This window comes from Procambarus clarkii, chromosome 7, assembly GCF_040958095.1.
Source record: "Procambarus clarkii isolate CNS0578487 chromosome 7, FALCON_Pclarkii_2.0, whole genome shotgun sequence".
Classification (NCBI taxonomy): Eukaryota; Metazoa; Arthropoda; class Malacostraca; order Decapoda; family Cambaridae; genus Procambarus; species Procambarus clarkii.
The window spans coordinates 22,717,613-22,735,697 of NC_091156.1; the positions used below are offsets into that span (position 1 = coordinate 22,717,613).

At 42.4% G+C, this 18,085-nt stretch overlaps 1 protein-coding gene across 1 annotated transcript in view; it reads left to right on the forward strand.

The window, feature by feature from the left end:
• Positions 1-18,085, forward strand: part of LOC123761449 (high-affinity choline transporter 1-like) — a 1,078,813-nt gene that overhangs the window by 40,973 nt on the left and 1,019,755 nt on the right. The window contains exon 3 of the mRNA XM_069313981.1: positions 1,691-1,750. Coding sequence (XP_069170082.1) covers positions 1,691-1,750 — 60 coding nt within the window. The remainder of the gene's footprint in view (positions 1-1,690; positions 1,751-18,085) is intronic.

Sequence of the window (18,085 nt, forward strand, 5' to 3'; positions counted from 1 at the left end):
TATTGAGGGACTGGCGACCGCGAGGGACAGTCCTGAAGCAAGACACAGGCACATCTCAGGAGTCAGGACATTCAACAACGATATGCACGATCGTAAGATGGACAGTGCAGTTTGGACAATAAGGAGCAGGGCGCGCTCCATTAAATGCCTGCGAGTTAAGAGTGTATGGCCAATACATAACCTTGCCAGAGCCGTTTCCCACCACCGGTTACAGTGGTAGGAGGAAGGCCACAGGGACACACTACCCTTAAGAACACGCAGCTTGTTACCAGTAACAGAAGACTAGCGATCCTGCCAACAGGCAAGGATTGAGGAATGAATAACTGGCAAGAAATCGAAATAAAGAACCCTTCTGTGGGAAATGTGACGAGTGCAGACAGACTCCTTCATGGTAGCCTCCGCATACTCATTTAAGGACACACGAATATGGCTGGGAACCCAGCAAAACTCAACTATCTTAAATCTGCTGGAGATAAGAAACAGCCAATATTGAATTTTGATGACAACAGAATGGACAGGTTTAAAAGACTCCGGAGCCATTAAGGCACTGTGAGAGTCAGCTACAACAACAAAGGAAGATTGACAGAGAGAAAGCAGCTGATGAAGAGCATACAAAATGGCATAAAGTTCTGTCTTGAAGATGCTAGTCCAGGGGGAGCAGGCAACACATATAGGTGTGGTCAGGAAATAACATCGAGTAGCGTCGGCAGACTTAGACCCATCTGTGAAGATGATGATGGAGCGGGAGTATGAAGAAAAAGTGAACAAAGAAAAGATGTTTCAAAACTGTAGGAGAGGTAAAAGCTTTTGTTATGCGAGTCAGGGTTCTACAAAACTTAGGAAGAGGGACCCTCCATGGGGGCAAGGATGGAACGACACGAGGAGAAATATTGGTATCATGAACCAAGAGAGAGAACCTTGGAAGCAGGACAACAGAACATGAAGGAGAAGGTGGCAGAAGTGAACAAAGTCCACAGGATGGGTAATGATCAAAGTACGACATAAGCGAGAGTGAGGGTGCTGTAAGGATCACGCAAAGTAGCGAAGACAGTGGCAATACCGACGATCCTGTAGAGACAGGATGCTGGCTTCAACATACAGGATGATGGTAGGAGTTGAACGAAAGGCACCAGAGCCGAGGCGAAACCCAGTATGGTGAAGAGCATCGAAACGATGAAGGGATGAGGGAGAGGCTGACTAGTAAGCAGGACATCCATAATCACGTTTAGACAACACGAGAGTGGAATGTAAAGAGAGGATTGTGTGTCTATCAGCTCCTCAATAAGTATGGGACAAGACCTTAAGTAAGTTAGAACATTCAACTCAGAGGTAAGAGATATGGTTGTCCAAGACAATCGGGTGCCAAAGATTAACCCCAGAAGTTTTGCAGAATCCTTCTGCAAAAGGATTTGCAGAAGGAAATGTCTTCATTGGAAGACATTAGCTAAATTACGTTTCATTGCAAAATAGAGTGTGTGAAAGTTGTTAAGTATTTCATGGGCTGTGTCTGAACATTGCAGCTCCCCATGGGAATGAATTCAAATAACACAATGCCATATGGCTGTTAAATCAGAGTAACGCATGCAGCATGAGCCTGTACTCAAAAGTACAGTGCACTATGGTGAAGCATCAGGAACACATCCACCCGACGATGATCTCTGTCTCACTCATGGCGTTTTGTGCTCCACAGAGCGGTGGTGATGGCGTCCACGGAGACTCCCTTCAACACCACCGACCTGCTCGCTAAAGGGTAAGTGTGTTCATTTACTATTTTTGCCTTAAGGATCTAGCTGCTAGCTCTTGGACCCCGCCTTTCTAACCGTCTGTTGTCTCATGCACTGACTCCCGACCTGTTTTTCTTGTATCACATGTATTACATAAAGTTTATATTCACCTAGTTGTGCTTGTGGGGGTTGAGCTCTGCTCTGTCGGCTCGTCTCTCAACTGTTACTAACTACTATTTTTTTATTTTTTTTCCCACACCCCACACACACCCCAGGAAGCAGCCCGTGACAACTGACTAACTCCCAGGTACCTATTTACTGCTAGGTAACAGGGGCATTCTGGGTGAAAGAAACTCTGCCCATTGTTTCTTTGTCGGCACCCGGAATCAAACCCAGAACCACAGGATCAGGCTTCCAGCGTGCTGTCCACTCAGCCACTGCTCCCTGTGTGTGTGTGTGTGTGTGTGTGTGTGTGTGTGTGTGTGTGTGTGTGTGTGTGTGTGTGTGTGTGTGAGTGTGTACTCACCTAGTTGTGTTTGCGGGGGTTGAGCTCTGGCTCTTTGGTCCCGCCTCTCAACCATCAATCAACAGGTGTACAGATTCCTGAGCCTACTGGGCTCTATCATATCTACTCTTGAAACTGTGTATGGAGTCAGCCTCCACCACATCACCTAATGCATTCCATTTGTCAACCACTCTAACACTAAAAAAGTTCTTTCTAATATCTCTGTGGCTCATTCGGGCGCTCAGTTTCCACCTGTGTCCCCTAGTGCGTGTGCCCCTTGTGCTAAATAGCCTCTCTTTATCTATCCTATCAATTCCCTTGAGAGTCGTGAATGTGGTGGTCATGTCCCCCCTAATTCTTCTGTCTACCAGCGAAGTGAGGTTTGATTCCAGTAGTCTCTCCTCATAGCTCATACCTCTTAGCTCGGGTACTAGTCTGGTGGCAAACCTTTGAACCTTCTCCAGTTTAGTCTTATTCTTGACTAGATATGGGCTCCATGCTGGAGCCGCATACTCCAGGATTGGCCTGACATATGTGGTATACAAAGTTCTGAATGATTCTTTACACAAGTTTCTGAATGCCGTTCGTATGATGGCCAGCCTGGCATATGCCGCTGATGTTATCATCTTGATATGGGCTGCAGGAGACAGGTCTGGCGTGATATCAACTCACACACAACTGTGTGTGTGTGTGTGTGTGTGTGTGTGTGTGTGTGTGTGTGTGTGTGTGTGTGTGTGTGTGTGTGTGTGTGTGTGTGTGTGTGTGTGTGTATGTATGTGTGTGAGTGTGTATGTATGTGTGTATGTGTGTGAGTGTGAGTGTGAGTGTGAGTGTGAGTGTGAGTGTGATTGTGATTGTGATTGTGATTGTGTGTGTGTGTGTGTGTGTGTGTGTGTGTGTGTGTGTGTGTGTGTGTGTGTGTGTGTGTGTGTGTGTGTGTGTGTGTGTGTGTGTGTGAGTCGCCGACCGAGGTCGCATTTTCTCCACCAGTGCTGAAGTGAGACACATATAGAGTATTATCTCAGAACATTTTGAAAGATTCACTATGGAAAATCTGTCAAATAACACATAAGGTGTTCCTAGACGGTATGGAAGTAATTATCAAAAGAAGGCACCAAGCCGGGGAGACTATGTAGCACATTAATGTGCGGGATTTTTAAAAGGCACTTAATATCAAGAAGGATGCCAATACGAGAATAAAAGTGCATAAAGCTAACAACATCAAAGGTATCTGAGTCACAAGGGATTCTATCGAGGGACTGGTGACCGCGAGGGACAGTCCTGAAGCAAGACACACGCACATCCTGGGAATCAGGACATTCAACAAGGATATGCACGACAGTAAGATGGACGATGTAGTTTGGACAATAAGGAGCAGGGTGGTGCTCCATTAAGTGCCCGTGAGTTAAGCGTGTATGGCCAATACATAACCTCGCCAGAACCGTTTCCCACCACCGGTTACAGTGGTAGGAGGAAGGCCACGGGGACACACTACCCTTAAGAACACGCAGCTTGTTACCAGTAACAGAAGACCAGCGATCCTGCCAACAGGCAAGGATTGAGGAATGAATAACTGGCAAGAAGTCGAAATAATGAACACTTTTGCGAGAAATGTGGCAAGTGCAGACAGACTCCTTCATGGTAGCCTCCGCACGCTCATTTAAGGACACATGAATATGGCTGGGAACCCAGCAAAACTCGACTATCTTAAATCTGCTGGAGATAAGAAACAGCCAATATTGAATTTCGATGTCTACAGAATGGACAGGATTAAAAGACTCTGGAGCCATTAAGGCACTGTGAGAGTCAACTACAACAACAAAGGAAGATTGACAGAGAGAAAGCAGCTGATGAAGAGCATACAAACTGGCATAAAGTTATGCCGTGAAGATGCCAGTCTCCGGGGGGGCAGGCAACACGTATAGGTGTGGTCAGGAAATAACATCGAGTAGTCGGCAGACTTAGACCCATCTGTGAAGATGATGATGGAGCGGGAGTATGAAGAAAAGTGAACAAAGAAAAGATTTTTCAAAACTGTAGGAGAGGTAAAAGCTTTTGTTAGGCGGGTCAGGGTTCAACAAAACTTAGGAAGAGGGACTTACCATGGGGGCAAAGATGGAACGACACGAGGAGAAATATTGGTAACACGAACCAAGAGAGAGAACCTTACAAGCAGGACAACCGAACAGAAAGGGAAAAGTGGCGAAAGGGAACAGAGTCCACAGTAGGGATAGTGTTCAAAGTACAACATAAGCGAGAGTGTGGGTGCTGTAAGGATCGGGCAAAGTAGCGAAGACAGTAGTGATACCAGCGATCCTGTAGAGACAGGATGCCGGTGTCAACATACAGGATGATGGTAGGAGTTGAACGAAAGGCACCAGAGCTGAGGCGAAACCCAGTATGGTGAATAGCATCAAGACGATGAAGGGATGAGGGAGATGCAGACGAGTAAGCAAGACAACCGTAATCGAGGTTAGACAACACGAGAGTGGAATGTTAAGAGAGAGAGGAATGTAAAGAGAGGGGCGTGCACCTATCAGCTCCCCCAGAAAGTATGGGACAAGACCGTAAGTAATTTAAGGGCCTTAGAACTTTCAACTCAAAAGTAAGAGATATAGGAGTGACCAAGACAAACGAATTCAAGGATTATAACCTGAAGTTTTGCAGAATCCTTATATAAAAGAGGATTACCATAAAGCGACAAAGGGGACGAAGAACGACCTGCTTCCGAGTAATGGTCATACCACATGTCTAAAATGTAGAGAACTTGAAGCCATGATTGGTGGGCCAGGAAGACACGGCACCATTTGCAAGTTGAAGCTGCCATTGGAGGAAAAGCGAGTCATCACCTTGACATCAGAGGATATTATCGTAAACATAGAGAGCTGAGAAAATGCCAGAGGGAAGGGACGAAGGAAGACCATTGAGGGCAACCAGGAAAAGAGAAGTGATCAGTACACTACCTTGAGGTGCACCTTCGTATTGCCGAAAAGAGGCAAATGAGCAGTACCAAGCCTTATTCTAAAGGAGCGACGAGAGAGGAAGCTCCGGAGGAAGAGAGGGAGGGTTACCACGAAGGTCAAAAGAATGAAGTTTGGATAGAATATGATATCTCAATGTGGTGTCATGCCTTTTCCAGGTAAAAAAGGACAGCAACCAAGGAGGTCTTCACAACAAACGCAGTATAAATATAGACCTCCAAGTTCACCGAGACATCAGTCATGCTGCAATACTTGCGAAAGCCAAAATGAGGAGAGAAGAGGTGGTGATAGTGTTCCAAGAACCACATGAGACAGACATTGACCATACGTTCAAAGAGTTTGCAGACACAACTCGTGAGGGCAATGGGGTTGAAGTTTTTAGGGGGATATCCCTAGGAACCAGGTTTTTGAATGGGATGAACAACTGCCTCAAGCCAGTCCTCAGGGACTGACGACGATTCCCAGACATGGTTATAAACATTCAGTAAATATTGAAACGTGTATAGAGGGATATGGTAAAGCATCTCATAATAAGAGAAGCAGACTGGGTCATGCAGGTAAGGGCAGACTTGAGTTCTGAGAGAGAGAAAGGATCGTTTTAAGGGAGCTGAAGATGAGTGCAAAAATCTAAGGTACAAGATTCAAGAATACGAGTAAGGAATGATAGAGGAAGATGAGAACCGGTGCTAATAGTCGAAAAGTGTGAACTTAATTCGGTTGCAACCGACACCGGATCCGCCACACTAGAACCACGGAGGTGAAGGACTGGCGAGACATCTGGAACAACTTATCTACTATCTTGCAGATTTTCTTCCAGATCAGGGGCATAGGAGTGTCAGACGTAATGGTGGAAACGAAAGGTCTCCAACTATCACGCTTAGCCATGCAGATGGCCCTATAGGCCACCGCACTCGCCTTCTGAAACAAAATAAAAGAATCGGGCGTCTGTCAGCGACAGTGTTTCTTCCAGGCTGCACGCTTACAGCGGACAGCCCAAGCACAGTCTCCATTCCACCAACGAACACACTTCCGTGCGCCCCGGGAGGTAGAGCAAGGAACAGAGTAGATGGCAGCATCAAAAACTGTGTCATGACATAAGAGGAGGGCTCGAGGGAGAGGCAAATCAGAGAGGTCAGAAAGAGTAGCATGTAGGCGAAGAGGTTCCAGTCAGCCTTGGCAAACTGCCACCTAGGGAAGGAGAGTGGAGGGTGAAAATAGAAGAAAGTGACAAGGATTGGGAAATAGTCCCTGTTATGTAGGTCATCAAGAACCTGCCATGTGAAGTCTAAATAAAGAGAAGACGAGCAGAGAGAAAGAGCAAGACAAGAAAGGGTGCGAGTGTGGGTGTTAACATAAGTGTGTTCACCAGAATTCTGAAGAGATAGAGAAGGAGAAGAAAAATGGTTTAAGGCGGCGGCCCCGGGTGTTTGTCAGAGCATCGCCCCAGAGGGTATCCCGACAGTTGAAAATCACCCAACAGGAGCACAGGCGCTGGTAAGAAGTCCAACAGGTGTTTAAGATCAGTAAGAGAAAGTGGGATATTAGAGGAGAGATACATGGAACAGACTGTATACCATTTACTCACACAGATATGGACCACAGAACACTCAATGGGTGACTGAAAAAGTAGGGGGATGAAGGGAATATCATGACGGATCAAGAGAGCAGTAGAGTTATGGGTCCCAGAAAAAGGTGGAGGTGGGGGGGGGGGGGAGGAAGAGAAAGGAATAACAACGGAAGTGACTAGAACGAGCGCCAAGCATCAGCTCCTGAAGACAAACACAAAGCGGTGAAAACTTTGTTATCAGAAGTTGGAGTTCATGGAAGTTGACATAAAAATCACGTATATTCCATTGAAGAACAGAACTAGATAGAAGAGAGAGAACAGAAACAGAGATAACAAAGGAGAAACAAAGGCAAAGAAGAATACAATAGACAAACGAAGATCATGATCAGGATCAGTGAGATCAGGGTGATGGGGCATAAGCAAAGTTAGCAAAGATAATATAGGCAAGGGAGCGGGAGAACGGGCCAGAGGCGGACTGACAGAGTCCGGAGCAGGAAGAGGCATCAGAGAGGGTCGGTCAAGGGTATCAGGGACATGAAGTACAGAAACAGGAGAATGCACCAGATCAAGGGCAGCATCCAAGAAAGGATCAAGGACCAAGGGAACCTCCATAGCAAGGACAAGTGACCCTGCCCCTGAAATGGAAGGGGAAGCAGGAATAGAGTTGGAGTTGGAAGGTGAGGAATAGAGTGATACCTTCTTACTCGCCAGGGAGGAAGAAAGAGAGAAGCCAGGCTAACGTTTCTGACATAGAGAGACAGGCGTACCATCAGCAATGTTCCGTCCAACAGCCTCGACAGTTTCAACAGGAGAAGGAGAATGGGAACGGTCTACAAGAAGAACGCTGGGAGAAGGATGGACAATGGCCCGAACAGACAGGAGGCGAGGAAGACCAAGAGACAGAGGGGAGGGGTGAGAAGGAATGGGGCGAGAAGGGAAGGAGGGCACAGGAGACAAGGAAGACCGGGAAGGAAGAAAACACCAGATGGAGAACCAGGAGGAAGACCTTCTGGCTCCAAAGCACAAAAGAGCAGATGAGGTGGTGGTGGGGGTGTCGGGGTCCAAGGCCTGGAAACATTTGCCAAACTGAGAAAGTAGGAGCGGCGATGAGAAGTGGAATGCAACACAAGAGCATAAGAGACGCCAGAGTAAGAGGGAAGATGGCGAAATTGGCGTCTCGCCTTAGGAAAAGATAAATGATTGCGATATTTCAAATTGAGGATGGCTTCTTCAAATTTGTAGTGCGAGCCTTCTCCCAGTCTTCTCCACACATGCGCAGGAGAGGGCAGGGTGGGCATCACCGCAATTGATGCAGTGAGCTTGGGATGAAGAGCTCTCCATCTTAGAATGACCTGAAGCTCCACACAAGGCGCATAGATAATTCCCTTGTGCACCTGAAGGAACAATGTCCAAATCTCCAGCATCTATTGCAGAGGCGAGGGAAATGAATGGACTCCTGAATGGAGCATCTAGAACCAGCAAGAATGACGGAAGATGGAAAGGATCTACTGTCAAACGTGATCTTTACGATGCAAAAAGGCTGACGATGACGACCAAGAGGGGGGGGGGGGGTCGAGTGAAAATATCAATCTGGAAGATAGAATGGCGTTGGGCCTCAAGGATATATTTAATATCCTCATAGCAGTCTTTCAGTTCCCTCTCACCAGTATTGACCACAACACAGCAGTTGCAACATCAGGATCTGCGGGTTGGTACAGGAATTCAACCAACTACGAACCACTTGGTTTGATGAAAGGGAGCAGTAGAACAAAAGAAGTACACTTACATCGCATCAGGCTTGGATACCCATGTGCATGGGCAATAGGCTTACAGGTTCTGGAAGATGAGAGAAAATGTCAGCACTGTGGAGAAAAGCCCGACAGACCACTGGAACATTATCTAATACAGTGCAGAGTTACAAACTATTTGAGATTTCAACTTAGATTCAACAGAGCAGAAGTTGTTAAACACATGGGACAAAATCTTACTGAAGCGACCATACGAGTCATAAATACTCATACTCCGCCCAAGTCAAACAGAAACTAGCAACACTTTGTGGGCCAGCCAGAGGCTTAGGACCCGCGCAGGAATATCCCAGCCAAAAAAAAGTAGCAACATGGCGCAGGAGAATAACTGTGCCAATGCTGGTGTTTAACCTGGTATTTTTGGATATCCGAACAGTGGGTCTCCCCAATCAACCCGTTCTCACACAAGACAGCACATATATGACTTAATGCTTAAAGTCAATATGTTGAATGTGAATTAGTACATATGTGATATATTCCCAGTTACCTTTTTTACCAAGGCCCAAACTCTTCCTCACGTACCAATTTACATCTCACAGTACCCGTCCATCAACGTAGATAGCAGAATAGTCGTGATTGGTTCAGTTATAATGAAAATTGTAGTTTTCAGGTCCCACATGGGTTGTGAAATTTACCTACTATTGTCCATGCTCTTAGAATATTACAGATCAGCTACATCCTATTGAAGGCTCGTAGTTTTGTTTTGAGAAATATTAGTTGTTCTTAGTAAATTATAATAAGCACTATAAATTATTACATAGAATAACAGTGCTTCACCAATCAATATTATATACCATAGTTTGTGCTTTAAAAATCTTTAAAGAATGTTTTGAAGGAACGCTAACAGAAAACGATGTTACGTTGGAATGTCTATGGGGTAAACTACTGCAAACAGGATGGTATGGTGTCTACTATACCAACTATAGGATGGGTATATTGTCCACTACCATCTGTTAGGTGGGTAAGGGGTCCAATACCACCCACAGGATGGGTATGGGGGGGTCACATCCACCCGCAGGAAGGGTATGGGGATCACATACACACACAGGAAGAGTATGGGGTCCAATACCATCCACTGGATGTGGATGGCATCCACCATCATCCACAGGATGGGTATGGGGTCCAACCACCCATAGAATGGGTATGGGGTCCAATAACACCCACTGGATGTGTATGGCGTCCATGGCCGCCCACAGGATGAGTATTGGGTCCAGTATCGCCCACAGGATTAGTATATAGGGTCCACTGCTGCCCACAGGGTCGGTAGGGGGTCCACTACCGCCGACAGGGTCGGTAGGGGGTCCACTGCCGCCCACAGGGTCGGTAGGGGGTCCTCTGCCGCCTACAGGGTCGGTAGGGGGTCCGCTGCCGCCCACAGGGTCGGTAGGGGGTCCACTGCCGCCCACATGGTCGGTAGGGGGTCCACTGCTGCCCACAGGGTCGGTAGAGCGTCCACAGGGTCGACAGGTGTTCCGAACCATAATGGAAACAGACCCAACTATGGGATGGGTTAACCCAAGTATCGCGTTTCCAAAAGGGTCGCCCATGTTGGAAAAGACAAACGCCGAAAGAATATTGTTGAAAACATCTTGATGACTTATTAAACCAAAATTATTTATTAGTTAGTAGAGAGACAAAAACGCGATCTATCTGTAAAACCTCTACCAGATAAATATTTTAAGTAAAACTGAAGATATTTGTAGGTTTATAAAAAGGGCAGTTTTCATCGCTCGTCGAGCTCGAAAACCGCAGCATTCATCTCAGAACCATGCCTATTTCACGCAGATTCCTTAATAAACGTAAGAGTTTTATATGTCACAAGAAAGATAGAAATATAAGCTTCATTTTAAATACCTTACCATGGGCATATTTAAATTTAAAGCGAAGATACATGTACTTTTATAATAGCCGAGCTCTGACCCCGGAAAGATCGATCGACCGAGCAACTCTCTCTCAGAACAATGTTTATTTCACCTGAATTCGTTAATAAACATATATGTTTTATATGTCTCAAGAAAGGCAGACATATAAGCTTCACTTTAAACACTTTACCATAGACATATTTAAAGTTCTAATGAAGATACATGTATTTTAAAAATTACGGAGCTCCCACTCCGTACAGACTGAACGACAGAGCAACTCTCTCTCAGATCAATGTTTATTTCACGTAAATTCTTTAATAAACACAAGTGTTATATATGTTTTAAGCAAGATAGAAATATGAGCTTCATTTTAAATACATTACAATAGACATATTTATAGCTCAAGTGAAGATATATATGTTTTTACAGTAGCGCTCAGTAGCTTGTCGGGCATGGACTGCAGATGCCTACGCACTTGCCGATATATTGTATAATTAACAAAGATACGCTAATAAAGCCTAAAATCTTATATTCCTCCAGAAAGACCAAGATATGAACATTATTATGATTGCACCAAATGAAATATATCATGTTCAAGGACAAAGATATATCAATTTTAAATTAAGTTTCGACTCTTGTTCGGGCGAGAGTGATGGGGCGACTCTCGCCCCATCTAATGGAGATTCTGTCCACTAAAGACCCAAAGCTACTCAAACCCTCTTAGCATTATTTAAGTGTTGAAGTAATATGGTATATTTACTCACTATAATGTGGGTGCTGAATGCAGAACATGAGAAAACATATATTTACTCCAAACTAATATAATTTCATTATGAAATAAGTAAAATCAAATGAAGTCGAAGGTCCAAGCGTCAATGTTGTGGAGCGACTTATCCAAGATATATCGTTGTTTGGAAAGTGTTTGTTGGCATATCCAGTTGTCGCACTTCTCTGCACAAATTATCACAAATTTAAATTATAATGTTAACAAGTAGAATACGTATTTTTAATAAAATCTAACATAACTAGCCAGAAAACATTTAACATTTATTAAAAAATATATGTTTGGAAGTTAAATCGACTTCATAGGACAATAGTTTTGTTATATATACTCGTTATTCGTTGACATGCGTTCGCTACTTAAACTACCATGTACTGTACTTATGTAAAATCTCCCATGTCTCTTCACTCATCTCACCGAACCCTACAGGTTCTGTGATATATTGTTTAATTAGTTGAGATTCACAAATAAAGCTTATAATTGTATATGTTATCAAAAAGGCAGAGCTTAGTTCATTTATTATGCACCCCATACCCATCCTATGGGCGATAGTGGAGTGTTACAAAGGCACATAATGGGTTCAGGGATTGAGCCCCACAATTCATATAGCCAAGCAAGTTATAATCTTGATAAGCTAGTTACAAAAGTCAATGCACATTGTCACATCAACAATGGGCTCGAGACCGACCACAAGTACAGTATATAATTAAAGCAACTGACATATATGTAGGGCTAGTGTCACAATTGATATGTTTATCCTACACATAACCCCCTCTCCCCCATCCAATGGGCAGCGGTGGATAGGTTACAATCAAGTCGTTTTTTGCGTTTTATTCAGAGATTAGATCTTATTGGGTGAGGAAAGATATTCATATTTTAAAGAAGGCTTCTTGGCTGATGCTCTCCATTGATGGAAAATATACAACCTTTTGAAAATCAATGTTAGTTTGATCTAGATATTGTAATTAACGAATGTATTTATGTCATCAGAAAGGTAGAAATATAGGCTACATTTAAAATCCTTTGTCATAAATATAACTGAAGTGAAAACGAAGATATATGCGTTTTGATAGTTACTTGATGGCTAGCTCTGAGAGTGTGAAGCCCTGCACACCAGCCAATAAATTGTATAATTAGTTTCCATATATTTTAATTAATCTTAAAAGTCTATATGTCAGAAGAAAGGAAGATGTAGCCGTTAACGTGACGACATTTACAAATATATATCTCTTAAGTTAAATAAATAATACCACCTTATCGCCGGTGTCCGGACACATGAAAACTACCTAGGTATCAGTATCCAGCCAGGCGGGGATCACAGGCTGCACAATACTGATAAATTATGTAATGCACTACTTGTGGTCCATCTCGAACCCATTTATGATGTGACGACTTATAGTGAATTTTGTAACTAGCTCATCAAGATTGTAACTTGCTTAGTTAAATGAATTGTGGGGTTCGGTTCATTCATTTTCTTTCTTTATTATGCACCCCATAATACCCATCCCGTGGGCGGTGGTGTAAAGCATTACAGAGGCACATAATCGGTTCAGGAACTGAACCCTCTAGTTCGTTTAGCTAAGCAAATAACAATCTTTTGACGCTAGTTACAAAATTATTAATGTACACATACTTATGCATACATGTACATGTACATACGTATACAAATATACATACACATACATATTTAATCACCCACACAAATACACACATCAGTAATCTTTTGTGTCACAAGTGATTCAACAAGAGGCTCACAACAGTCACTATACAAGGCACTTTACATCTATGAGGAGTCGCACAGTTACTAGTCTTGCTCCACACCCACCCAACTGGGCGGCAGCTTTACAGTCATGTGCATGCATAACTTACAGTAAGCAAATTTTGGATACTTCGCTAAGATTTCGGGCAGCACATCAATATGAATGAAGTACTTACACATTTCTGGGACACTATTGATGGTGTTATCTCTAAATTCCGCGATTTTTTCACATTCCATTATATAATGACGCAAAGTATGCAAATAGTTCTGCTGACAGAGTTTACATTTAGTCAAATCTACATCAGCAGACGTTACAAATTCCCAGAGGTACTTGTAGCCGAGCCTAAACCTAACAGTGGTAACTTCTAGAAATCTGCTAGCATTATTGGATGACCCATAGACGTGCGGTACCTCCTGCATAATAGAATGATGATAGATGGGGTAACAGGTGTGAATTTCACTTTGCCTCAAGTCTCTGAAATTTAGTTGATGATCCTGGGATATTACCGCCCTCAGGCTGCTCAAAGGCAGTCCAAGTTGGTTATCAATTCCCTCTTTACGAGCAAAAGTCTTGGCCAACTCATCAGCTCTATCTTGCATTCGGAGACCAATATGGGGAGGAATCCACAGGAGACAGACTCTGACTCCATCATTGATTATTTCATTATATCTTTGTCTAGCTTCAGAGATAACCACGTCAGTCCCTCAGCCCATTATGTGCCTTTGTAACCCTTTCCACTACCGCCCACAAGATGGGTATGGGGTGCATAATAAATGAACTAAACTAACAGAGATGAGTTGATAAACATTAATGTTTTATATTTTATTAAAAATACAGATATAAACTTTGTTTTCAAACGCTGAATGTAACAATATTTCAAATATAAGAACCAAGATATATTTATGATTTAACGATTTCGTATAAAGTTGCAATATTACCTTAATTACACTCTATCATCATATGACGCAGGATCGATGTCTAGGTGAATTATGGCTGACACAGTCAGATTATATATGTCAGCCACAAGCAAGTAATTTTCAAAAGGTGCCAAACCGGGGAATGTCATCTACAAGTACAGCTCTTAAGTATAAGCCAGCTCTTTAAGTATATTATATATCACGAGAAATTCAGAAACATAGAATATACTTTAAAAATGTTGTCATATATTGTATAATATATTTTGTATATAATTTGAACCACATACTCATCCTGTGAGTCTTAGTTTACTGTGCCCCCCATATTCATCACGTCACTCAAGGGGTCCGTGTAATTACCCAAAGCTAATTACCCCCGAGGACCAGGCCTCCTCCGGTTTGTAGTTTGGTCCACCAGGCTGTTTGACGCAGCTGTCATTTACACATATTACATTTATATGCGGATAACTAATCAATCATTGACTTTAACATTAGTAGCCCAACGTCTATAAGGATGATGAGTTGATATATGAGAGCAGTCAAAACTAACTAGCCTAATTTGCTACTTTGACCAGACCACACACTAGAAGTTGAAGGGACGACGACGTTTCGGTCCGTCCTGGACCATTCTCAATCGACTTGAGAATGGTCCAGGACGGACCGAAACGTCGTCGTCCCTTCAACTTCTAGTGTGTGGTCTGGTCAACATACTTCAGCCACGTTATTGTGACTCATCGCCTGCATAAGTTGCTAGTTTTTTATTTATTTATTTTATTTATATATACACGAGTTCTTACATTCTTGTAAAGTCACTACCACGCATAGCGTTTCGGCCATGTCCTTAATCCTAATTTTGACCCTGGAATACAACCCTCCAAACCGTGTACCCATTCCATTCACTGGTGGGTGAACAGAGATAGGCTACTGTTAAGGATTGGCACCTGGTCAATTCTCCCCGGTAGATACTGTACTAACGAGTGCTTTACCACTATGCCACGGGGACTACTTTTTTAACCCAATCTGGCAGCAGGACTCGAGAGAGAGAGACCATCCAGATGTGCTGCTTCTAAACAGCACATACATAATCACTAAAAAACTTCTCTAAATATCTTTCCAGCAGAACAATTCAAATAAAAATCGTTCAATAACTTGAATTTTTTTATTAAGCTTTTGGTGGTAAAGCGTTTGAACCTAAGAATTGTCTCAGTCATTCTCTGTTTTATTGTTATTAAACATGTATTAAACTCAAACCAAACAAATCACCAGACGAAGTATTTGCCAGTTGTGCTTAAGAATGTTAGTAATAAAACACCTGGTGTTATTCTTCACCTATATCTTTTTCTGGTTAATCCCTATTTACATTATGCAGTTCAGGTTTCGTCGCCATACTATAGTTTTTAGTTTAGTTAATTTATCACATAATGGGTTCAGGGACTGAGCACACAATTTATTTATCTAAGCAAGTTACAATCTTGAGGAGCTAGCCACAAAATTCATAACACATCGTCACATCAACAACATGTGTTCGAGATCGACCACAAGTACAGTTTCTAAATTAAGCAAATGCCATATGTGGAGAGCTAGTGTCACAATTGATATGTTTGTCCTGCACATTTCCACAGTAGTTTGCTTGGGTTCTTTTAATTATCTTAGATATCAACTTCTTATATCATTGAAGAGAACCTCCTAGGTACTATACTGTATATATATGCTGGTAAGAAGTATAATAATCCTGAGAAATCGTGTAAATTATGTTGTACGAGTGCTTTCAGTTAAGTAACATAGTTCGTTTGTGTGAACTATGCATCCCCCCCCCATTGTAAATATTTGTGGGTTTCAGACCATACGACCGCGGCACAAGTAAACATTAGCAATAACAATTATGGAAAGTTCCTTCACCTATACATAGACAAGAGACTGAACTTCAGCACCCACATACAACACATAAGGGGATGCTCTGAGAGAGAGAGAAAGAGAGAGGGAGAGTAAAAATATCCACTGAGGTCTGATTAAGTCCTTTTGGGGACCTTAATCATTAGGACGTCCAATGATTAACGCAAAGTGAAGCGTATTCAGATGGTATATTGACAACATTCAGCATATCTCATAATGACCTAGTAGTACTTGGTGCACAAATACCTTTTCCAAAGGAATCGCAAAACATAATTAAACACAACTGTACCGTACAGTGTTATATATTTATTTCAGTTTGAACAATTTTTAACATTAAAGGATAAATCCTTTAATTGGTTTTAACATTCGAAATCTAATTTGTTGTTGTTAAATAATATAAGGTTCAAATTTATTAAGATACATACTTTAAAAACTATTTCTATTTGAAATTTAAATAACATAAAAAGAGTACAGAATATAACAAATACCGACTATATAAAATACCTGACACTTGCAGCACTTAATTATGCTATTGTAACACATTGAAAGTAATAACATTATTTGATTCAGCAAAGCATTTGGTAAGGTTATAATAATAATAATAATAATAATGTATTAATTATTTTAAATTATAATTCACAACTTGCTAGCGCACAAGAAACAAACCCACGAATCATCATTACATTCTGTAACACCTACACATGATCCATGGTGCCAAATATTGCAACGGTCACAGCATACCATCAGCTTAAAATGATTTGGCTTTCTGCAAATGCAGTACACTTCCATCGAGCATGACCGGATGATTCGTTTTCTTCTCAGTGTCTGAGCTGCAGGGAATGAGATGAGACACTTTCCTTTAAAGTTCTCTTGAAGATGTTGTCTCATATTCTGCACATCATATGAGGTTCACCGGATCTACACCACTTGCAAGTGATGCAGCAAACGCCACAGCATATACCCCACTCATACTTGAGTCCCTGTGTCTGCTGACATTCATTATATTGCATATCAGCTTATCATCCTGGCAATTAGCAAGAGCACACAAGATAACTGCAGTAGATTTGGATGGTAATTTATGCCTGGTGTCGTATATGTTAATTTGTCCAGTTACTCCAATGTTGGAAACGGTGACCCAGTGACAACCATCAACTTGGATAATTTGAATAAATTCACCAATTGTAACTGGCCAGGAGAGGTCCCGCTACAACGCTGGGTCACGAAGGCCTTCTACGCTTGGCACAGTTTGTTTGTTGAGGTCACATGCAGATTTTATATGAAGGTCAGAGAGCTGTACATTTGTTCCAATGTTCATTATCTCGTCATGTGTTAAATAATTTAACATTGTCGAATGTGAAGCACTGTTATCACTCTCCTTATTGTTGCATTGGTGTGAGGAGTGGCAGTGATTGGTGCAGTTTATTTTTTCTTTAAATAGGGACATATATTTGTACTGCAGATACCAGAACAGTTGCACCGTTTCTTTATATATTTTATACTTGGGTTGGGAAGGTGAGACGCTTCTCTTAACGTGATACTGTTCGTATCAAATAGAAATAGTTTTTAAAGTATGTATCTTAATAAATTTGAACCTTATATTATTTAACATCAACAAATTAGATTTCAAATTGTTATGGTTTGAGTCAGACAAACAATCTTCGTCCACATGGTTTTTATTCTCCGCCAGTAACAACAACAAAACATTATCAGGTACATGAAATATTATTAACAAGATCATAAACAAAAGAGCATCTGCTCCAAACATGCTACCTCCAACATCTGTAGTACTCAATCCCAACATTCCTCCCCTTTTAAATAAACTATATCCCTACAGGTTAAGTCTATCAGGCGGTCGTATGACTCTTCCTGATTTTCTCAACTGGAAGTCCTGACCTGTTACTTCTGGGAAACATTCTTCTGAATTACTCCTTGTAGAGTCCATAGGGTTAACTGTACCCCCATTACCCTCTACTGCCCCTTGCTCTGCCTCCCGGTCTCCTGCAGGTGCTGCTATCCCTTCATTATTAGGATGGATATCACTAGTTGCCCCCCCCCCACCTGAAGGGTCTTCAAAATTCCCTGTGAACCTTGGCATGAGCTGATCGGCATGCCTTTTCCAATTAATGTTCCCAAAACTCTGCACTTGCACAGTGAAGTTTCTGCGGCCTAGGACCTCCCTAATTTTCCCTTCCACCCAGGGCTTTCCACTTCCAAAATTCCTTGCATATACTGCATCCCCCTCATTAAACAACAATTCCTCTCCCTGAGCCAACTGACTGGCCAAGCTAGTTAC